This window comes from Lampetra planeri, chromosome 47 (assembly GCF_965212315.1).
Source record: "Lampetra planeri chromosome 47, kcLamPlan1.2.h2, whole genome shotgun sequence".
NCBI classification, from domain to species: Eukaryota; Metazoa; Chordata; class Hyperoartia; order Petromyzontiformes; family Petromyzontidae; genus Lampetra; species Lampetra planeri.
The window spans coordinates 6,221,480-6,244,729 of record NC_136153.1 but is presented as its reverse complement, the minus strand read 5'-3'; the positions used below and the strand labels follow the sequence as shown (position 1 = coordinate 6,244,729).

At 47.6% G+C, this 23,250-nt stretch overlaps 2 protein-coding genes across 4 annotated transcripts in view; one reads left to right on the top strand and one right to left on the bottom strand.

Annotated features, from left to right (window-relative positions):
- Positions 1-240: 240 nt before the first annotated feature.
- LOC144733544 (rhomboid-related protein 2-like) lies at positions 241-20,273 on the top strand. 3 transcript variants are annotated; one of them, XM_078615517.1, is made up of 8 exons: positions 241-346; positions 4,369-4,606; positions 6,483-6,631; positions 12,316-12,428; positions 13,327-13,427; positions 14,610-14,670; positions 17,265-17,326; positions 18,696-20,273. In XM_078615517.1, the coding sequence occupies exons 2-8, from the start codon at positions 4,400-4,402 to the stop codon at positions 18,885-18,887; spliced, it is 885 nt and encodes a 294-aa protein (XP_078471643.1). In that variant the 5' UTR covers positions 241-346; positions 4,369-4,399; the 3' UTR covers positions 18,888-20,273. The 3 variants fall into 3 exon arrangements, with proteins under 3 accessions (XP_078471643.1, XP_078471645.1, XP_078471644.1); XM_078615519.1 differs by having other exon boundaries at positions 264-351; XM_078615518.1 differs by having other exon boundaries at positions 331-441.
- Positions 20,274-21,146: 873 nt separating this feature from the next.
- Positions 21,147-23,250, bottom strand: part of MDN1 (midasin AAA ATPase 1) — an 85,055-nt gene continuing 82,951 nt past the window's right edge. Inside the window, exons 101-102 of the mRNA XM_078615516.1 lie at positions 22,756-22,898; positions 21,147-22,108 (exon numbers count right to left, since the gene is read on the bottom strand). Coding sequence (XP_078471642.1) covers positions 21,923-22,108; positions 22,756-22,898 — 329 coding nt within the window. The 3' untranslated portion in view covers positions 21,147-21,922. The remainder of the gene's footprint in view (positions 22,109-22,755; positions 22,899-23,250) is intronic.

Here is a 23,250-nt window from a genome sequence, read left to right as displayed (position 1 = left end):
AAGTCACGTGTGTTGCGATCGAAACGTCGTAGTTTGTTAATTTTATTTTCTTTAAACCTATCGACGTGACTTTACCCAAAGACCCAAAGAACATGAATTCCCGCAGTAACGAACAGCTATTAGTGAATCGTGCCTAAATTGGGTTGGGGAAGAGACAGAGGTGAAGGGGGGGGGTGGTTTGGGATGAAAACCACCAGACCCAACCCCTAATGCCTCCCCCACCACCATCACCACCACCGCCCACCCCTCAATAATTAACCATTTCTGTCGCGAGCCCGTCACGTGAAGCGCTCTCAGCGCTGTGACGTCACAGTCCACCGGGTTCTCGACGTTCGGGACAATACAGGTGAGGTAGGAGAACACGTGCCCCCCCTCCTCTCCCCCCCCCCTCCAGGTGTGTAGGTGCGTGCGTTCACGACATCGCCTCGAGACACGAGCCAGGTAGGGCCGCCACAGCGCGCACCTGTTCGTTTTCGCATCGTGCCCTCTCGCTTGTCCGTGTGTTCGATCGTTTTATCGATCCATTGCGATGGGGTACGTTGTGTTGTGTTGCGTGTGGTCAACGCCTGCCCACTGAATGCTGCTGTGTGTGTGTTGACAAAGTGGCGGGGAGCGGTGCCGTTGTGGTTAGCGCACTGCGAGACGAACCTGGCGACCCGAGTTCGATTCACGCTCACGACAATACACAGTGGCGAATGTTTGAGCCGGTCCTGGGTCTCCCCTAGGTGGACTGAGTCTCAACGGAGTACAGTAGTAGTAATCTGTGTTTATATTTGTAGGTTGTACTCGTTTCGCACCGTACGTAGCCAACCGTGCTAATGACGGAGCGGTGGCACTCGGGTTAGCGCACTGCGGTACGAACCTGGCGAACTGGCTTCGATTAGCGGTTAACATCAGTGGCGAGTGATATCTGAACCGGTCCTGCCCCCCCCGGCCCCCCACTTCGCCAACCCGCACTGGCCAGCGTGGGGAAGTATGGTCAAACACCACGACCGACGGAGCGTGGGGAGGCCTTCATCCAGCAGTGGATTGAGGAAAAACTGTTTACTTGCACACACTTAAGATTATACATGTAGCTACTTATAGATAATGTATTATTATATCATAAAAAATTGTTGTAATGATATACTTTACTCTTGAAAAAATACCGTATCAAAACTCGTATTGGGGTATTGGTTCAATTCTAAACTCTTGAGTTACAGCATTTTATATTACTCGGTGTTCTTGCCAAAGTTATCTTACCTAGATATAAACTTACACTGTAGTTCAAGTACAATGTAAGTAATATAGTACTCTGTATGTATTACCGTCTGTACGTACTATTAGACGGTCCCGGCTGGGTGACTGACATCAATTCTCACCTTTTAATTTGTTGTTAATTAGGCAGCTAGAACTTATGACCCGAAGGTTGATTCATTTCTCTCGCGCGGAAAGATCAGCCTATAAAGTTCTTCAATGCGTTGAAGAGGTCCCGTGCTAAACAATCACAGAAGCACGTCCGCCACATATCCATCCGTGAGTGCACCCATTACATTTGCCTCCCCGTAGAGTTTGACGCCAAAGTCAATGTAAAGTGGACAAAGAACGCCTCCAAGTTACTCGTATGTGCACGGTTCTTATATGCTGAACGTATCACCGGCCATGCTCTCTCCACTGCTCTTTGTGAAGTTTGTGGTTCGCTTCGTGACCGCACACGCCCCTGTGACTGGCAAGAATCCAAGCCACGAAACCCGTCTGTCAAGCCACGCTGCCATTCCGACTGCTGACACAAACCGCAATCTTTACATTGCGACCCCGACGCGACAACGGCCAATGCAAAGAAAAACAAGAATGGAGGTTTTCTGAAAGGGTAGTTTACAAAGCGTTAAACGAGTGACCGTTGAGATATGCACGTTAGCATAGGAACAGTTCGCCGTGTTAAAATGTTATCACCAGTCGCCCCACTTTTTACTGATCGTATCATATATGTATTGTATGAAACGTAGATATTGACAAAATATATTAAACAAGTTTAAGTGAGCAAAGAGGTATGGAGAGGTTGTATGCGTCAAATAACAATGAAAAACAGAAATAGGAACATGAGTGAGTGGGCACGGTCAAGAAGGACCACTTCACTACAAGGGATAATGGTCGGTGGTTGTCAGAGATGAACGATGGAGTGGGAGACAAGGAACTGAATGCATCGGAGAGGACGTTCATCGAGAGGAATGAGCGATGTGTTGGACCCAGACGAGGATTGCTGCTGCATCGTTCATAAATCCGAGAGGGACAGTCTTGAGAAGGCCTTCATCCAGCAGTGGATAAATCAAGCCTCATGATGATGATGGTCTAAAACAAGTCTCACTGAGTCTCAGGTTACTTTTCAGGAAGGGTCTTGTGTTGAACAAAAAATGGAACAATACGAAAGTCCAATTTATTTAAGAATTATTTTGATTTGCGGAGAAAACAAATACCTGGAGGAAAGTTATAAAGTGACGCCTCTACTTACGAACGAGATGACTGCTTCTTGTGGTCAGTTTTGTTGTCCTTCCCCTCCCCCAAACACCTGCAATTAGCGCGGTTGGCTATGTACGGTGCGAAAGAGGTTCAACATACATACAAGTACAGGTGCTCCTCTACTTACGAACGAGTTAGGTTGCAGAGGTCTGTTCGTAAGTCGATTTGTTCGTAAGTCCAACTTTACTCCCGTCGATTTCATACATGTTGTACGGCATGTACACTAAACACGGGTAATGGATTTAAAAGTTGTATAATCTCCTACAGATATAGATGCCACTGGTTCGTCATGTTCTGCAGATGTAGATCCCACCACCGCACGGCGGTTGAACTTACGACCCTCGATCCGAACAGGCAACTGGACATACGGACAGTTTTGTCCGTATCTGTGAAAGTTCGTGAGTCGAATGTTCGTAAGTAGAGGAATCCCTCTATATACTCAGGGATAACACTGAAAAGTCAACAAAATGGGAAAATGTGGTACTGGCAAAGGAGGTTCCATGATGAAAGGGCAGGTTAATTAACCCATCTATTGTCCCTCTTGGGCACATCACAGCCTACGGGGTTTGGGAGTTCCACACATTTGTGTGATCCACCCACCCCTTGCCTGCGGGGTGTTGAATCACAATGCTGCCCCGCCGTAGCTACGATGCAGAGGGCAGTTTGGATTCCTAGGCAGGGGGTTAAAGTTCAGTCTGGAAACTTCCCCCACCCCTCAGGTAAAACTGGTCCAACTGGGCCTACGTCCAACAACAGGCGCCTATGGATTACAGGTCAAGGGGGGATACTGACGCATACACGGCAGGCGACAAGAGCATTGTTGGTACGAGTATTGTGTTGACAATAAATGCATGTATGCGCTGTCGTAGTGAAATGTGGGCAATGGAATAACAAACCTACAAGCGTCTTGTTCAATACATAAATATAGTGCAAAGCAAGTTCAACACACAAACATACAACATCGTGTCTTGTAACGTTTTTGGTAGATGTTGAATATGTAAATATCTAAACCGGTTTTGCCCGAGTATTTTAAGCAGTGTGGCATGTTAAACAAATCCAACTGGGTTGTCGCTAACAGAGGCAAAAAAAAGCACCATGTGACCCATTCAGTGCAGTACAACAAAATAGTTTGAAGATTATTCTGTGCTGTTGTAGTGGATTATGAATAAAGGGGTGAGGTAGTAAAGGTGCAGCCCTGCAATTACTTTTTCATACCACTGCTGGTAGAAGGACGTCCACTCGGGAGAGCTCTTAGAGAGACTTTCTAAAGGGTGCTTTGGATTCTTCTTCACTGGATCGATGTCTTGGAAGAAGTGGGAGTACCCTCATTTTACCCCACCAAACGCGACTTGCCAGTCGAACAACTCCGATGTACTAATTTATACTGCTGGGTGGACAGAGGTGGGGAGGGGGAATTCAAGTAACTTTCAACATTGTTTCAACTGCCGCACCTGGAGATCAAACCGTCGACCTCTACATCACATAAGCTCAGTTGGCTACATACGGTGCGAAATAAGTTCAACATATTTCGATTTAAAGCTTTCGTGACTGCAGGGATTCATCTTCTTGGTTCTTTCGGTAAAGTCACGTAGAATGGAAATAATAAAATAATAAAAATAAAACATAACATAATTCTCACGACGTTTCGGCCACAACGCAAGCAGCCGTCCTCAGGTGAAGAACAGGTCTGTCAGAAAGACTTATTATTTTATTATGTTTTATTTTTATTATTTTATTATTTCCATTCTACGTGACTTTACCGAAAGAACCAAGAAGAAGTTCAACATACATTCATACATATAAACATAATCCATGTGCATCTCCTGCAGCATTCCGTGGTAACCATCTGCCCCCCCCTCCCCGCTCCCCCAGGATTCGCCACCCGCACCCCCCTCTCGCAGGAATGGAACCCGTACCAGACGCCGACCCGGAGGCCGACACGGAGGACGTCTCGCCCGGGAAGGGAACGTCGACCTGCTGCCCGCGATGCCACGTGGTGCACAAGTCGCTGTCTCGCTGGGTGCTGCCACCCGACATCCGTGAGAAGTACCTGGAGAGGGCCGACTGCCTGCCGCCGCCAATTTTCATCATGCTCATCAGCCTTCTAGAGGTGTGAAATTTGCGACGGAATATTTTCGTCGATGGAGTTTTGTAAAATGCTACCCCCATCCCCTCCCTTTTATGCTGCTAATCCTGCATAATGCACGGGCATAATATGACTTTGAAACTCCTACACATTTCCCATAAATATGCAAAATTCCTCTTGATATGCAAATTCTTTTGTCAAGGCGCTCTTCTTCCCCCCCTCCAACCCAGCTTAAATATACGCTCCAAGCTTGGTGGTGTTTCATTCTTCACCTAAGGATGGCTGCTTGCATTGTGGCCGAAACGTCGTGAGATTTATTTCATTATGTTTTATTTTTATTATTTTATTACTTCCCTTCTACGTGACTTTACCGAAAGAACCAAGAAGATGAAAAAAAATTAAGTCGACGATGACTACGAGTGGATGGAAATCATCAAAGCGTGACTGTGATTAAGACTATCTAACAAAGACTTAAACATTGCTCTTGTTGATTTGAAGCTTTCGTGACTGCAGGAATCCATACTCTTTGGTTCTTTCGGTAAAGTCACGTAGTTAGAAATAAAATTAGTTTTGTTTTATTTTATTTCTAACTACGTGACTTGACCGAAAGAACCAAAGAGTATTGTTCTTGTTTTTTTTTAAGGTGTGCTGCAGCCGATTTACTACGATATGTTTGACGACCCAGGTCACTCTTGCAAATGCGATGATCCTGGTATCGTGAGTTCTCGCCTGGTAAAACAAATAAACTTGAAATTTGATGCAGACGAAGATAATTTAGGAATGTCAGTGACTGCAGTGCATTGAGTAAGACCAAAAATGGAAATTGCCCATTTTTGTACAGTATATTAAAAAAATACTTACGGAGTTCGCTGATGGGCTTGTTGAGTGCCCCTCACACCGACATTTATTGATGAAGAGTGAACAACACTGCTGCCAGCTTTAGTCGTCGACCAGACGAAGCAAAAGACAAAAAAAATAAATCCACAGAATCAGACTTGACTCAAAATCCACGGGTTGTTGCCGACTCAACGAGGGCTCTGACTAAAATGAAAAGAATGATGACTAAACACCGCTCCTAATCCTTGTTAGCAAATTGCCACACGCGACGCAGCTGGGTTTTTTACGCCGGAAACACGTGGGTCAACACGGAGGGAAGTGATGCGTGGTCATACATTACAAAAATAGAATGATCACATTTGCTAGCACAATAGCTCAACCCAAACCTGATTACGTCTCGCAAGATGCCATGGGTGTTGTACAAACTTTTAAAGTTAAATTTCTAAACGTTCGACCGTCTTTGGGAGACAACAAGCTCTTTCCCTGTTTATATTCCCTTCAATTGTCTTCTTTCCTCCAGGAAATCCTCGCGATTTCTCAGGAATCTCTCTCTTTTGTCTAGGAAGGGCCCTGCATTGGGATGTTTGGACTTGCATTGTTTGTTACGTAGCAGGGGAAACGAGAGCTCCCGGACAGCACCTGTGGGTATCACCAGGAAAGGGGCCCGAATTCGTCACAATCTCAGAGCTTAGGATGGTGGTGACCACGATGCACAAACAGGTTGTCAGAGATGGATACAGGTCTACGTGGTGGTCAGCAGAAGGCAGTGCTACCTGCCCTTCACCATCGCACACTGACCTGCGTAGCATGGGGAGGAGCAGTGGCTTGACAAAGTGGCTTTAAACGCCTTGAATGTGCCACCACCCGATGCAAGAAAACCCTTGAAACTCCCACCCGTGCACACTTTACAAACAAGCGTGTCTGCACGTACAGGAGCATTTACTGTGTCGATGCATGCGATCCGCTGTGTCCTCACGCACAAAGCAACGGCGACTGTCGGTCACGGTGCTGATGTCCCCTTGGGGTCACCTCGCGTCACGCGGTTGCCGTGTTGCCGTTCCAGCTGGGCGTGTTCATCTACTATGCGGTGTGGAAACCGCAGAAGCAGTGGATCACGCTGGACTCTGGTATCTCCAACAGTCCCTTCATCTACCGGCCCGACCGGCGGCAGGAGGCTTGGCGCTTCGTGTCCTACATGCTGGTGCACGCTGGGTAAGTCCCAACGAAGGTGGCGGTCGCCGGAGTGGTGGTGCTGGTGGTGGGAAGATTTCTACTTAGAGCTGGGATGTCCGATTATTTCAGTGACCGAGGACTCGGTTGAACACGTCGTTGGCTTTCGCGACCAATATCATCCATCGTACAGGTTCTTTGGGTTAGATCGCGTAAATATGTTAATTTAAGGAACGAAACAGGAGGACTTCTCCACAAATCTGGCTGTCGCCTGATGAAGCTAGTTGTAATTACTGGCGAAACGTCGGACTCAGATTGTAAATGTCGTGGCTTGGCTCTTCAACACACCGGTGTGCTGTACTAGTAACGAATTGGCATGTTCTGTTTACGTTACACACCTTACTAATTGGCTGTGTCGGGTGGTGGCGGGTTTAACGACACATTTATATATTTACGCAATCTAACCCAAAAAACCTGTATGATGGATGACCGACTACTGTACCGATTATACGTGACCAAAGCGTTAATTCTTTGGTTACTGTAAGAGAGGGCTTGGTGTTGTCATGGGTGTTGTCATGGGTGTTGTCATGGGTGTTGTCATGGGCGTTGTCATGGGCGTTGTCATGGGCGGTGTCACCTGCATCATGATGGGCGTGGCTTGTTGTGGGATTTCCCACCTTTGGGAAAAGAGCCCAAGAAAAGTGTCGTAAATGATAACATTTTTTAATAATTAATTGACTTCATTGACTGATCATCCCAGCTCTACTCTGGTCTTCGGACCAGATTTCATGACTTGAACAGGACCACGTCTTTTCCACCAGGAATACAGGTGGGGTGCCCACCTGTATTCCAGAGCTTCGGAAGCGAGGGTTTGTGGATCTCAAATCTGAGATAAGATGAAGCTCCAAACCCACTGGGCTGCGGGGTTGGCCAAGAGATGGCAATCCACGATGTGGATTAATGTTATCCCTACAGAGCTCTGAGTGTTATCCTGTCTTATGCGTGGGTTTTTCACAGGCACTATGGGGTTTCAGCCGCATGCTAAACACTTCATGAACGAATTTGGCCAAAAATCACATTGCAGGACCATAATGAACAGGGAGTCTTTCGACTCGTTGAAGCTTTCCTCGATAAATAAGGGACATTATTATTATGGAAGCGTGACAGAGAATGCCTGTCATGGAGAACTTTGAAATCATGTGAAACATCGTGTGTGTGATATTCCCAAGAGGCAGGGCTATGAGGTGGACAGAGGATGAGCAGTACAGGAAGTTGATTGGCGATTAATAGAGACTGTTTGAGTGTTTTTCTCCCACATGTATACGTGGTTTTTCACCAGGTAACCCTAGTTTCCGCACACACAGTAGAAATATCTAACAAAGAATTAGCCAAATGTTCCAAGCAGGGCCGTTCTGAAAAAGAAAACAAATTATTTAGGTGATACCGCATTGGCAGTGGCGCGAAAAGCAACAACAACAACCGCCATTCACCACTAAGTGGCGGTGATGTCACCACGACGCTTGTGCCAGGCCATGTGCACCTTGAGGCCACGTGAAGTGTCGAACGCCCGCTGGCAGGAGGTCACGGGGCAGACCCAGGTGCCACGGGTCGACTGACTGAGCACAACTAACAACACACGCATCACAACAAATCTCAACAACACTGCCTTAAAAAGGGAAAGTATAGACGATATTACATTACGAGCATTGACCCTTTTTTACGTGCTTTGAATGAGGATCATTACCCAAAACGTCACCTATTACATGTATTTTTACTCCTGCAAAAGAGCCTTTAGGAAAAGCGAGACCTTCTCGGATTGAAAGAGGACGTTATTATTAGTCTTATTAGCATGTCCATTCTCCTACTCTGCTACGTTCACTGACACTGCCTGTGGTACAGTTATACCTCGAGGGACTCTACAGATATTAATTGGGCCCTGTGCGTGCCTGGTCTTGCAAAGTTTCGTGAGACTGCGATGCACCGCAGTGGCTTCCTTCACCCGCCGCGGGCGATTATTGCTTCACCCACCTCCCCTCGCTAATCCACACACGTGGGGTCGCAGGAAAACAAATCGACCAAGAGAGATGGCAGAGAGATGTGACGAACAGATACAGGCGTGGTGGCCCGGTATTTCGCTTGATGTCACGAGTCGTGTAGCGGAAAACACGTTCCATCGTCTCGCTCGCTCGCTTTATTTCATCCGTTCATTAAGTGCTTGGTCTGTAGACAATCCTTTCCTCTGCTGCTTTCTACATCTGCCCTTGTTGCACATCATCGCATTTTTTTTCCTTCCTCTTCGTCTTTTCCCAAATTATCTTCTCGCAATCGCCTCCTTCGGCAAGCCGTAACCTCGCGCCACGACCTGCCCAAGCCGGACGTTCTTCCCCGTCCTGATAGTTTGAGAGAGAGTCCAGGTTCTTCCGCGACTTGACCCAGGGCCTTTATTGTTTTATTTCTGTTAAACTTTCATTTTAAACCTGCAGTTTCAAGCCAGGCACGCTCAGGTGCAGAGCAAAAGCCGTAGGTGATCGCGTGCCATGCGTCACCGTTGCAGTTTGCATAGACATTTGAACACACGTGTGTGTGCGATGCTAGGCATGTGTTTTACACAAACCAGAGCATACACGATTTCGCAAGCCGCCCACGGGTTAAGAGATTTGACTGTCTTCAGGTTTTGCTGTTTTTTGTTGGAGCTTGGGTCTTTATGAGAGTAAATATGTCTGCTTTTTTAAATCACAGTTGTTGAGCACTGATTGGCTCAAAGACCCAAACGATCCTAAACGACCAGCAACAAACAGCACTAATTGTTTAACTATAAAGAAAACACATAACCACCTCGCTTGACCATTTGTGTAATTTAAAGCTTCCTCATTGCAAAGTGTCTTCATATTCAGTTTAACACGTAGGCTTTCGCTACCAATATTATCCATAAGAGGTTTTTTTTGGGGGGGGGTTAGATCGCGTAAATATATAAATGTGTCGTTAAACTCGCCACCACCCGACACAGCCAAAGCATCAAGGTTTGTCACGTAAACAAAACATCCAAATTAGTTACTAGTTTAGCACACCGGTGTGCTGGAGAGTAAAGCCAATTATAAATGTTGAAACAGGTCCAGAATTTGCTTGTGTTGAACCAATACTGCTGACATCTATTCCAAGAAGGTTGTGTGGATGATGGGATGTGTAAAAGATGACTTTAACAAAACAAATGTATGCTGAGGAACAGATATCTGGAGGTATATTGTCTGCTTGTTTATTGTCATCAGTGACTGGGCTGAAACCATAATTTAATTATTATTTTGTGTTAAGTGTCACACCCACTGTTTCCTGCTGTTTTTAGGTTTATCACCGGAGGCATTCCTACGCGTGCCGGTTGCAGAGTCAGTTCCACGAACAAACACTCACGTGCAATCCAGACTTCCACAACGTACATTCCTCCCACACCTCTCCACCTCGTGTTAGTCACGGGGGTTGGTTAAAGGCAGTCAAGTCCCCAGGACCAGTCACCACGTCCCCCTGTGATGTTCGCCATGACCGGGAATCGAACTCTGGTCGCCAGGTTCATGTGGACAGTACGCTGGTCCACCAAAACGCCATTTCATCCTGCAAATACTCTGCTGACGTGGTAGTTGTTCACGATATTCTTAGGTTTTTTCGGTAAAGTCACGTAGGTAAAAAAAAAAGTAACATAAAAATTAATAAAAGTAAAATAAAAAAATCACGACGTTTCGAAGGCAACACACTTGATACAGCAAATCTAGCTGTGACGGTCCCACCTGATGACGGAGACTTGTGTTGCCTCCGAAACGTCGTGATTTATATTTTTATTTTACTTTTATTAATTTAATTTTTTTTACCTACGTGACTTTACCGAAAAAACCTAAGAATATGAATACTTGCAGCCACGAAAGCTTCAAATCTAGTTGTTCACGAGTCTATTCCAGAGCCTGATGAACAGTGTAACGACTTTCGGAGACACGGTCTTGTGAGGGTTTCTTCATTGAAGACACGTTCACTGGACAGCGACAATCCAGACTCCCACAGCAGCCCCGAACCTCTCTCCTCGCCCCCCTTTTATCCCCAGCGTGGCCATCCCTCCACCCCTGGCCACGCCTCTACTTCTCAAACTCTCTCGCTTGTTCTTGAACCTTCCGGAAGATCCCAGATCGTTCCCCTGTCTGTTCGTTCGCCTGTTCTTACCACTTGTGACCGCTAATCAGCGGTACTCTCCTTACATCAGTACCGTGCTGCGTGCATGTCATCGGCGGTAGAGGAACCTTTCAAAAAAAGCTGCCCATTCGCACGCTCGGGTTGGTTGGCCTGAAATCTTTTCAATTCGTCAGGTCCCAATGCGGCCTCCGTGAACCACTTTCTGCGCGTGCAATAAGATGACGCGAACCGGCGACGCCTTTAACGCGTTGTGCAGTGCGCGCGTGTGATGAGTGAAGCAAAAGAACAGGTTTCAGTTGGAGCCGCTCGTTGTTATTTGGCCTTGGGGAGGGGGGCGGCTGCAGTGACGCTGGGCTGGACTGGCTCAGCAAGAATTTACACAACAGACGAATTGAAGAGAGGCGATGTGTAGCTCCTCCGTCACCCCCTCCCCCCCCCTTCAAGCCGGGGTTTCGCATCAGCGACGATGATTCAATCGGTAACGCTCATTCGTCAAGGCTCGCGGTGTCGCATGTTAATGGCTTCACTTCAGAATAAGAACATTTGTGGGTGCTGAGTATTACCCTATTCTCAGGATTATAGCCTCCTCCCCCCACCATGTAATCTGGTAAGGGTGTATGTATATGTGCGAGACCAGATTTCTGTAACTTTGACACTGGGCACAAGTTAGGGGGATCTGTCTTACTTTTCCCGAGTGTCTTATAATTCGGAGAAAATATTATTTTATTTTCTTCTGGTCTTGATAAGAAATAAGAGTGGAGGTGCAGTGGTTACCGCACTGCACCGTGAACCTGGTTCCTGAGTTTGATTCCTGGCCACGGCTAACACCATTGGCAAGTTACATCTGAAACGTCTCCCAATTGATAAACCCACGCTGACCAACTTGGTGAAGTATGGTCAAACATCCCCCACGAGTGACAAGGCACGGGGGAGAAATTCATCCAGTAATGGATTGACAAAGGGCTGCAAACATAATGGGTAATAATTTCCTTTCTTTATCCAGGAGAGCCTTACCGAGGTTCAAGACTCATTTTGAAGCAGGTCCCGCATTGCAATGTTGAGCCGAAACTGTACCGAGCATTTTGTATGTAGGAAGTAACTTCTATAATAGTGAGCGAAAAACCCACAAGCCAATGTTTGTTGTTTTTCCTGTTACCTGAAGCCACGCTTGACGAAGCTGAGCTGTGGAAAAAAAACAACTCCCCGTGGACGCAACCGAAACCGGAGCTGGTCGGCAACGTCCCCACCACCACTGTCGAGCACACTGCTTTTCCAACCATTTTTCGTTGTTGTAATTTAATGTCATGTTTACGTTTACGAGTATTAATGTGACGATGGACGCATTGGGTGGCGGATTTGTGCCAGAAAGGCGCCACCGTGTTTCAGCCAAAAAAATAGAAATGTACTTTGACTCTCCGTGGAGAAGTAGTCAGACAAAGCTAACATTTCCTGGACCTAGCAATCGATAGCTAATAAAGTTGGTTCATGACTGATGTTGACGCCGATGTGGAGGGCATCACTGACCTCTGCTGCTGCTGGTGGTGGTGGTCGCGCAGGGTGCAGCACATCGTCAACAACTTCATCGTGCAGCTGATTCTCGGGCTTCCTCTGGAGCTGGTGCACAAGGGTCATCGCGTGGGGCTTGTGTACCTGGCGGGGGTAGTTGCCGGTGAGGCCTCTGTCCCACCACACCACACGCGCGGGCAGGCCCTCTCGCGTGTCACGTGTTCTGGAGGCAGGTGTGGGACAAGGCAGTGACGGTGGGCCACAACTGAGCCAGTCCCCACCAGGGTCACCTGATTTCATGTTCTGTTGTGTTTTTAAGGAATTAATTTTGTCTTACCGAAGCAGCCTATCATCAAAATCACGAATAAAATCAAAGTATCGGTACATTTGATAATATCGCCAGTATTATACCGCAAGGGGTGCTATGTTTCACAGATGAGTATTGTCTGCCAGTAAGTAGGGGGGCGGTGTTGTAATGTGGTTTTACCCAACTAAGTAGCTTGCGGGGTAAATTATCAAATTCGGACAACGCCGGCACACGAAGCCAACTCGCTTTCAAACCAAGCTGCGGGGTCTTTAATGTCCACTTCGAAGCAGACGGCATGTATTCGATGGCTAATCGGAACCACAGTGTTAAGCATGGTAGCTGTCGGCCTCGAAACAAACAGCAAACACGCTGCCGTTCGGCCAAGTCACAGCCCCGTGACCAAATCACTCGGAAAGCACAGCATCCAGTCGGCTAATGGAGTCCGCTTCCAGTAGAATCACGTCGGAACGACACACGCGGCATAAACGGCCATCTATTTACACCGATGGGACCGTTCATCATAGCCCACAAGAGCGACTGCCACCACTGCCAGATTTCGATCGTTCGCCAGCAGTAATCCAGATATTCGACACGAGGCCACTCGTTAAAGTCATCCACTGGCTCACCGACCAACCCCGACATGAACGTAAAAACATTTCTGGTCTGTTTACCACCATATGAACGAAGCGTCGTGTGTGGGGCCGGCTGTGTGACCGGCCCGAACGGTGTCTCATCTTCGTGTCGGCGTGGGCAGGCTCACTCGCCAGCTCCGTGTTCGACCCGTGTGTTCAGCTGGTCGGCGCGTCTGGCGGAGGCTACGCGCTCATTGGGGGGTACTTCATGAACGTCGTGGTGGTGAGTTCAACGACGCGTCGGTTAAGATCCACGGACGCTCACCGCTGCACAGAGGTCGCAATCGGGTACCCAATACCCGTACCCTACCCGATACCCGGCTACCCGTACCCGGCCGGGTACGGGTAGCCGTTTGCGACCCTGGTGCGGCCGGGTACGGGTACGGGTAGGCCGTGAGTCACTGGTGAGTAACCGTTTGTCACTCATTTCCCAACGTCTTGTCTCTTCTCACAATTCAAGTTCCTAGAATCAACCCACCCGCGCCTGCAACGTGGCTTCATCCCAGAGGTCGCAATCGGGTACCCATACCTGTACCCTACGAGATACCCGGCCGGGTACGGGTAGCCGGGTATCGGGTAGGGTACGGGTACCCGTTTGCGACCCTGGTGCGGCCGGGTACAGGTACAGCTAAGGAATCAAAACCCGTTTGCGACCTCTGCCGCTGCACCGGAGTATCCATTTCGGTTGGGATAGAGTTTGGCTACCGTCTAAGTGGGTATCATTATAACTCAACATCATCATCATACATCACCATCTCCAGTATCACTCTCATCATCAGCAACAACAGCATCATCATCAACAGCGGATTACTTTACAAGTGATTTTGCAAGACTATTAGTTTTGCTTTTACGCGGAGTAATATAATTATTTACAGCCCTTTGTCAATCCGCTGCTGGAACTCCGCAGGGCGTAAAGGTCGCAGGGGTTATTTGAGCAGACTTCATGCTGACCAGTGAGGGTTAGTGAGGGGTACGCAGAACAGGTTCAGATTTAGATCGTAAGTTTTCGTGACTGCAATGATCCATACTCTTTAGTTCTTTCGGTAAAGTCACGTAGTAATAAAATAAAAAATAAATAATTAAAATAAAATAATAAATATCACATTTTCAAAAATCACTGATTTTATTGGATTTATTTGGATTTAGTTTTTTTATTTGTAATAGATTTATTTATTTCGTTTTATACCTACGTGACTTTACCGAAAGAACTAATGAGTAAGGTTCAGACTTAACTCACCATCGATGTCATCAGTGGCCAACGATCAAACTCGGTTCGCAAGGTTTCACGCACAGCGGTGCAAACCACTGCACCACCGCTCCACCTACTGCGTGGCACCTGACAGAGACGCTTTGTGTTTTGTAGTCGACTCTGTTATAACCGACTCACGTTTCATTCGCCTTGCAGAATTTTAAGGAGATGAAGCCTCTGTTTGGAGTGTTCCGACTTCTCTTCATCGGCAGTATAGGTAATGTTACAATTCAATGTCCTTTCCTTGGTGATCAACGTTAGTGTGACAACAAAAAAATTGTACCAGATGATTTTTGATAAATTCGCCGAGACACCGGCTTGGAACTTGACATGGCCTTACAGTGCCGCTGTCGCCCTCGGCAACTCGTCTGGTTGGACACAACTGCCCTGGTCGACTTTGTGATTCCGAGCGATTTTCAGCCTTTGTCAATTCACTGCAGGATGAAGGCCTCCCCACACACACCATGTTGGTCACAGGGGTTTATTTGACCGTACCTCACCATGCTGGTCAGTGCGGGTTGGCGGTGAGGGGGTTACCCAAACAGGTTTGAATAAAACTCGACGCCGATTTAATCCATGGCTAGGAATTGGAACTCTAAGTTACTGGGTTCATACAGCAGTTCGCTAACCACTGCACCATCTGGAAATAATACCGCAGGAAACTAACCGTAAAACTGGGTTCAAGTTAAGGGGAAAAAAGAGCATGGAAGGTATGCATGTATGTTGAACCTCTTTCGCACAGTACGTGGTCAACCGTGATAATCGGGAGGTGCGGGGGAAGGACAACAAACTAAGCCCGGACTTCCCACACAATAACTTTTGTAGAATACTCTTAAGTGCACGTGCTTTTGATCTTTATTTCTACCTCAGTCAGTAAAAATGTATTTTACTGCGTTGGTATTTTGCCTTTCCAAAATAACTTTCACTTCCAGTATAAGCTTTACGGCATTTATTGCTGAACTTTAATTTTACTGCAAAGGCCTCCTTTTTTGCTCTGGTATTGCCCTGTGACTCTCTCAGCTCTCCTTTGACAGTTTCAGTTTCATTTATTAGGTATAACCCTGTGAGCCATGCGGCTCTTGACTCGGGTGCAACCGCAACAAACAAAAACATGAACAAGGAACATCTTCAAGTGACTACACGCAACTGAAAAATCCAGGAAAAAACAGCAGAGAGAGCCGTGGGCTGAGTGAGCTCTCACCCTGTTGAAATGATGAAATAAATAACAATGTTTCGGTAACCCCGCTAATCAAACCAAGTTGTCCGCCTTTTGGCATTGTTCTCCGATCTGCCACTGGTGAGAAAAGGACATAAAAGGAGGCTGTCGATCCATTTCAAGAGCAATGCGTACATTTTTAATGCACGGGTGCATGTTTTACCACACGCATGATGTGATTAATGCAGACTTGAGGCCTTGCAAGAGGATGGGTCTATTTGGCGTTTAAACATCTTAACACCTCCTCTATTATTGGCGGGAAGGGGTATAAAACGCCTTTTATTTGTTTCCATCGTGCCAGGTTGTTTCTCAAGTGTGGCAAGTTGATGGTCTCAGCTCATTCTCTCAACGGCGGCACAAAATCAAACCCATCAGAGTAAAAATTTGGCTTCGTACTTCATTTGTAAAAGTCTCGCTCCAATAAATCAACAAAATAAAAATGCAGTTTGAGCGCCGCACAGAAGGGCGTGTAGATAAGAGGGAATGGGAGAGACCTCTGAAGGAGTAGTAGTAGGTTTTTACCCTTTAAACTGGTACAAAACTGACACCTTTATACAAGGCATCATGTTTGCAATAACCACAACACAAGCAGTCAAAATGCAAACAAAAAGAAACAACTCTGATAATGATATGCACTGTCCTTGAAGTTGATTGGTCCACACCCGAGACAGCTTTTCTTAAGAGCCTAGTCTCCATTTGTGTTGGACCAGATGACGCCAAAAGGCGTACAACTCAAAAACAACGCCTTCCAGAAGCTACTCTTTAACGTGTGGAGATGCACTTCCTCTGCGAGACTTCGAAATTGGTGACACCTTCTAATGACGTGGTCGCGGTGGACAGCGCAGCAGCGATGCAATTTGGAGGGAGGAAAAATAAAAATGAATAAAATAAACGTTGCGGGAGGTTTTTTTGCCCCGCAAATTTGTAGGAAACACATGCTTGTACATTTCCGTTCACCGAGGGTGGTTAGCGCGCACAGTCATCAAGTCGTCCCTCGTTACCGGTTACAATCATATATTTTTTGAGTGCCACACTGGCCAGATAAAAAATAAAATAATATCTAAAAAAAACACGCTTTTATGAAATCTACTAGTAATTGAAGAACTCCACGACTCCAGGAAGTGGCCCCGAAGCTTGCCATAACCTAAAGGACCGTGGGCAATTACAGCCAACGTCAGTTGAGCGTGGACAATTTGACTCAAGCCGAAACATAACATATACAAAATAATGTAAACATTTTTTTATTATAGAATATAGTATTGTCATCAGTATGACATAAGTATACCACGTTTGCAGTCGATACCACATTGGGAAGTGGGTTAAAACTGAGTTACAAGATTTGAGGATACAACGACAATAACAGAGTGAGTTAAATAAAAGCGTGTTAAAAATACCTTAAATATGTATGCACCAGCGCTCATTCCAGCCATGCTAGGTTACCGTTTTCAATGTGCGTACAGTATTTTGTTTCTGGTGTTCTGCACGAGTTAACCAGTGTACGCCGCTCTTTACATCCCCCCCCCATGATGATGTATGTATGTATGATGAACTTCTTTCGCACCGCACCTATGATGATGAATGTTTTGCCCACACAGTGCTATCAGATGTCGGAGTGGCCATTTACAGGAGATTCATTGCCAAAGAGATTGCGCAACAGGTGAGGCATTGCAAGAACAGATCTTGGATTGCAGTCACTCAATCTCAATCAGATAGGCAACTGTAGACGCATCACAAATTCAAATCCGTGTTGTGCAATCACGAGTCGTCTGTGGCGCTAGCACCCTGAATGCTGAGCCCTCTTCGTGCTCGGATGGGCAAGCATTAGAATTATTGTAGGCTGCAGGGCCACAACATTAAAAAAGGCAAAGATCTTCCGTATAGCCTTTAACAGCACTGTTGGGGAAAGTGCTGTTAGCGAGTAACAGCACCTTGTGAAGGCCAGTAACCACGCCCGACCGCCTTTGTCTCCCCAGTGGCGATGTTTATGACAAACCGCACCAGGTACTCATTTAAGGCTGAGCCGACCTAGGGGAGGCCCAGGACCGGTTCAGATAACCGTCACCGGTGTTGGCCGTGAGCGAGATTCGAACTCGGGTGGCCGGGTTTCGTAGCGCAGCGCGCTAACCACTACACTACCGCTCCCCGCACAAAACACAGTCAGTACACACCTTGACAAAGCTGCACTGACCGACGTAGACAAATAACCTCCACAACCCTGTACGGTGTAAAGGAAGGCCCCCCCCCCCCTCACCCAGCGGCAGATTGACAAAAGGGGGCCCTGTACGTACACACGCGTATTTTGTATGATGGATTAAATTTCATCAGCTTCAAGGGATGTGGTCAGAGAAGAGGGCTTCACCCTCTTGCCACCCTCAGCAGCATTCCCCCCCACCGCGTGTTAAATGACGGGGGCTTGGCATAGCCAGCTTTCCCAAACAGGGAACTCTTCCTTTCGGCGGTGGTGTCAATGCACCATCAGAGTTCGCATTACAAAACCGCCCATCGCAGTCTCGATCATCAAAGGGGACTCTGATGAAATAAACGGTACATTGACAATGACGATTGGCGAGCGCCCTCCTGCAAATGTTCCCAGCAGTACACGCAGGGTTCCCTTACAGACATGCTGTGTGTTGCAGGGTGACATTTGTACAGGCATAACGATATTAATTCATTATTTCATCCACGTCCTTTATAACCAGCTCAAGAGCCCATTGAGATAAAATGATGCTATTTTTAAAAGGAGTCTGTTGCACGGAGGCCGTTATCGACCTTTATCAATTTCTCTGGAAGATTCTTTCCAGTTGTCACTGTCTACGCATTTTTCCATGAATGTGTCACAGCGCCCCCCCCCCCCGACCCCCAATCTCCCAAGTAAGCTTCTTTAACACGTTCCACCGCCATCCAACCGTCGAGTTTTAGCACGACCTCGTTTTTGTTTTTCTTGCCCGTTTCTCCTCGATTTTGTTTGGAAAAAAAAGCAATCGCTGCCATCGTGATCCATGTCGACTAACGCGCTTGGGGGGCAGGTGTCGTTCGTGGCTCACATAGCGGGCGGGCTGGCGGGCGTGTCCATGGGCTACGTGGTGTTCACCAGCTACGACCAGAGCCTCGTGAAGGACCCTCGCTTCTGGGTGTGCCTCGTCGGCTTCGCCATCTGCACCCTGGCCGCAGTCGCCTTCAACATCTGGCTCTCGCCAGCCGTCGATTGCTTCCGTTGAGGCGTCCGTCCGCCCGCCCGGCCGGACTGGCCGGCCTCCACACCACCGACCGTGTCGTGTCCGGCCACACCAATCTGCCTTGCCCGCGATGAACGCGGGACAACTGCGGAGATCCAACCTCGTCGTTATTTATATGATCCCGAGTCTCCCCCAGTGTCGTTTTGGAGTGGAATTCAACAATGACTTGCTACTTGCTCCCTGTGGTACAACTTTGAGCCGGCAAGGATTGGTTTATATTTTTTTGTATTGTTGTGAACATATTACTCTTTTATACGGTAAAAGTTGGATGGGGCCAATAATAATGTATTTTAACTAATCTGGTCTTGCAACGGTTGTTCTTTTTTTAAACAGCTTTAACGGAGCGTAACACAAAAATTGTAGATAGTTCGTGATCGACAATTGGCTTTCACATACAATGTCATTATCAGGGGTCGGAAACGAATATAACAAGAGCCGTTTTTTTCGAATTCGGTAAAAAAAAGCTCAACACTTGAACAGCCACAACGCATGTAAATACGAGACGGCGACCCTAACATAATAACGTCACGAAGCCGTCTTTAAAGAGCCGCAATGTGGCTCTGGAGACACAGGTTTCCGATACCCTGCTCACGATGCAGAATTTACGACGATGATGAACCAAGAATGTCTGTGTGTCCCGCGCGTGACGTCACTCCATCGGCCAGCCCCCCTCATTAATAATCATGAACAGGTGACGTCCTCCACATGGATCCCTGCCCCTCATTAATAATCATGAGTATATGACGTCACTCCACATATAGCACCCCTCCCCCTCACCAATAATGAGCAGGTTACGTCACTCCACATCGAACAGGCCCCCACATCAATCTTCCAAATGGACACCTCCCATTCATATTTAGTGGGTGACGTCACTCCACATGGGGGGGGGGCAAGGCGCCTCCTCCCCCCTTACAACCCTCACTACAAAAGCAGAACCCTCACGTCACGCGATCTCCGTGACGCTATTGAGACATCAAAGTAAAATGGACGTCATGATGAACACGGGATTATAACCTTTAAATAAAATGTCTGTGTCACCGCGGCCTTACAAATTGCACACGAATTGATGCAATGAATATCACGTCGCACTCTGCGTTTCGCTTGCAAGTTTCAAATCTACTGAAATACACCCGTCCTTTGATGGGCAAAATGCTCGTTAGTTTTGTTTGGATGATATCGTGTAGGTTATGTCAGGAACATTATCATAAAAAAACACTGGCATAGCTAGACGGATCTGACCAAAAATGAACGAATTATATATTGTCTGTTTACATTCTCAGTTTTTGTTTGTTACAAAGTCTTGTTTTGACACAAGTAGTGCCATTGTCGTCGTTACTCGAAATCGTACAATACACGTTTTCATTAAAACTTGGAGCACTGTGGTTTTTTTTCACTGCCATCCTTCAAAATGCTGAGGGGCGGCACGAATGCCACCACTTGTGTGTTAGTGGGCGTGAGAAAGGGGGGGGGAGGCAAAGAGGCGCAGGCGTGCACATCCTGGAGACAAGTGGGCTCCACATTCACACAACCTCCTGACTTCCCCATGTCACACACAGCACTCTGCCACTTTAGAGCACAAAGCCCTGGGCTCCCACTTTCCTTCACAATCCCAAAACGTCCCCCGCCTGCCTGGTGACTGTGCTCAAACCCCCTCAAGGCCAACCTAAGACGGGAATACTAAGAGGCCTGGATGCTTCGTCATGGCTCGGCTTAGGCTTGGCTCTGGCTCAAGTGAGCGGGCTCGAAGGCACGGTTAACTTGAGCCGGCTCTGAGCACGATCCCAGCAACGCTCAGGATTTCCGTGAGCTGAGCCTACAAATTTTTTTTTTTTACGAGGTGAGGCCCACTGAGCTGTTTAGCTCGTTTTCATGAGCGACCTGGCCACAAATGATAGCTCAACAAAGTGGCTTATAGTGCGGAAATTTAGAGCAGCAAAATACTTTTAAACGCACATTTCTACATGTGGAGGGATAAACCGGAGTGCCGGAGAAAAATCCACGCGACCACGGGGAGAACATGCAAACTCCAAATATACAGGCGTCAGCGTCGGGGGATACAACCCGCACATCAACGGATCGAGTTAACATCTCCCCACCGCAGCGCCCCGAGCCACGGCCGAGCCGCCCGTGCATCTTAGGAAGCAGCCGAGTGGCTCAGGTCTGAGCTGGGCCATGTTAGACGCTGAGCCCGAGCCGAGCCGTGAATAAGAATATGACCCTGAGTAAGCACAGGAGGCACGGTGACGCAGAATTAATCTTTTATTATTATCATTATTATTAAAAGGGCTGAGGACACGTGACACAATGGTGAACGCTTATTTGAGGTAAACACATTGTACAGTGATGCAGTAACAATGCTAAACCCACGTTGCATATGTAAGTTACCACAAGGTTTCAAACGTTACGTTAACTTTATGCTGCGGTTTCATCTTCGCCAGCTTTTCCCCTCTCCTTACATTTCCTAACTTAGTTTTTAATGCTTTCCAACGAAGGTTAAAAGCATTTTCCACATTGGCTCCATCTCTACCTGTCCATAAAGGGGAAATCAAATAATGATCTCGAAGATGATCCAATATGAAACAAGCTGTAATATAAAGTTGTGTCGCTAATCGGGACTTAACCTACTGAAAAAAAAACAGCAACATTCACCAAAACGTTGCCCAAGACATGGGAGGCACAAATCAGGCCAAAAAGGACTATTTTCAAATATGCCAACACATTTAACCCTGACAACCACCTGTCGGCTTCAGTACTGCTAATTAAATACTTCCAAAGAAAAATGCATGTTGGGAAGAATGACTAAATCCATGTGTGTGCATGATTTTTTCCCCCATTTTTATTTCAGCTTTCTTGCCCAATCCTTTTCTCACCCCAAGGCCTCTTCCCCTCCCCAGCCACCGTCTCCTCTCCCTCGCCAAGTCCCCCCCCCCCCCACCGCCCGTCCTCCCCACCCGCTCGACATCGCCAAACCTTCACCCCGCGTCTCTCCTCTTTGCCCCCGCGCCGTGTCGACGATCTCAGTGATCGGACGCCGTCACAAGCTCGAACCACTGGCGGAGGGCGTCGCTCAGCGTCTCGGGGAGGGCGTTGACGTCGCGCAGAACGACGTAGAACGGGAATGGGAACTCGTCCATGTAAGAGCGGATCTCGGGCAGCGTCCCGGGACCCCCGAAGATCGGCACTTTAATGTCGAGCAGCGAGTCCTGGAGGCCGGGGAGCGTGGGACGGGGGTGGGGGGTACGTAAGGGGGTCAAGAGAGAGTAAGGGCGGTCGGCAGAATCTACCGAGTTTGAGAATGCCAACGGTAAAATCTTTACGTTTCACAAGACCACGGTGGAGTGCAAGACGCTGGTGGAGGGCAACTGGGATGTGTAGGGGGGCAGGAATTAATGCGAGCGAGAGTGACTGCTTTTGAGGAATCGGGATGGGTGAGGTGGATGTGTGGCGTGTCTACGAGTGAGATGCAAGGAGTGTGAGATGTAATCGCAATGTCCAGCCTACCTCTTCCCGTCGTGAGTTTTGAAATTTGGTTGGGACTTATCTGCCAGTAGCGGTTTTTTGCTATGGTAAATATAACTGCCAAGAATAATTCATGGAATTGACGCGGACGCAAGAAAGGAATGACGTGGGAGTGAGAATATCGGAGCTGTCGCTGGCAAAACATTGTGGTAACCCTCGTATGTACAGACACACACACAACACATTTTAAAAAATCCCACTAAATACAGGATAACTGCACGTTCTTGGCCAATCAATGCTTCGCCTGTGCTATTAGTGCAGTTGCGGAGGCGTGCAGTGGTTCGAGGCGTGCACGGACAGACGGGGCAGGACACGCGCGCCACTCGCTCACCTTGCTGTCTGGGTTGTCGAGGGCGACGAAAATGAGGAAGACGCCGGCGTCCCGGGCGTCGCGGATCGCCGCCTGCACGCGCTGCTTCCCCTCGAGGAAGAGCCCCCGGCCGTCCGACACGACCAGGAGCAGCTGCGACGTCTCTGTGAGGACGAGGCGCAGGGGGCGATGGGTGAGCGGGTTGCCAGCCAGGTCACAGCCGGCGCAACGGGGCGATCCCAGATTGAGGGCAGCGCAGCCAGGAGAGACACGGAGACGATGTGCGTGAGCCTCGTGAAGTTAGAGCAATATGCTTTGGGCATTATGGCAGAGTCAATTGAATTATCTCAGAACTAGTTCTGCAATATCACCTTCCAGATATTATTTGTCGTATGTTGAACTTCTTTTGCACTGTACATAGCCAATCGTGCTAATCGGAGGTGCGGGGGAAGGACAACAAACTAAACACAAAAAGCAGTTGTGAAGAGATGAGTTTTAAAATCTAGATTTAAAACT

Excerpts from the sequence above, each read along its gene's own strand:
- LOC144733544 (XM_078615517.1), top strand. The coding sequence starts at position 4,400 with ATGGAACCCGTACCAGACGCCGACCCGGAGGCCGACACGGAGGACGTC. Across the intron at positions 13,428-14,609 it reads ACTTCATGAACGTCGTGGTG|AATTTTAAGGAGATGAAGCC; the intron begins GTGAGTTCAACG and ends TTCGCCTTGCAG. Across the intron at positions 17,327-18,695 it reads CCAAAGAGATTGCGCAACAG|GTGTCGTTCGTGGCTCACAT; the intron begins GTGAGGCATTGC and ends CTTGGGGGGCAG.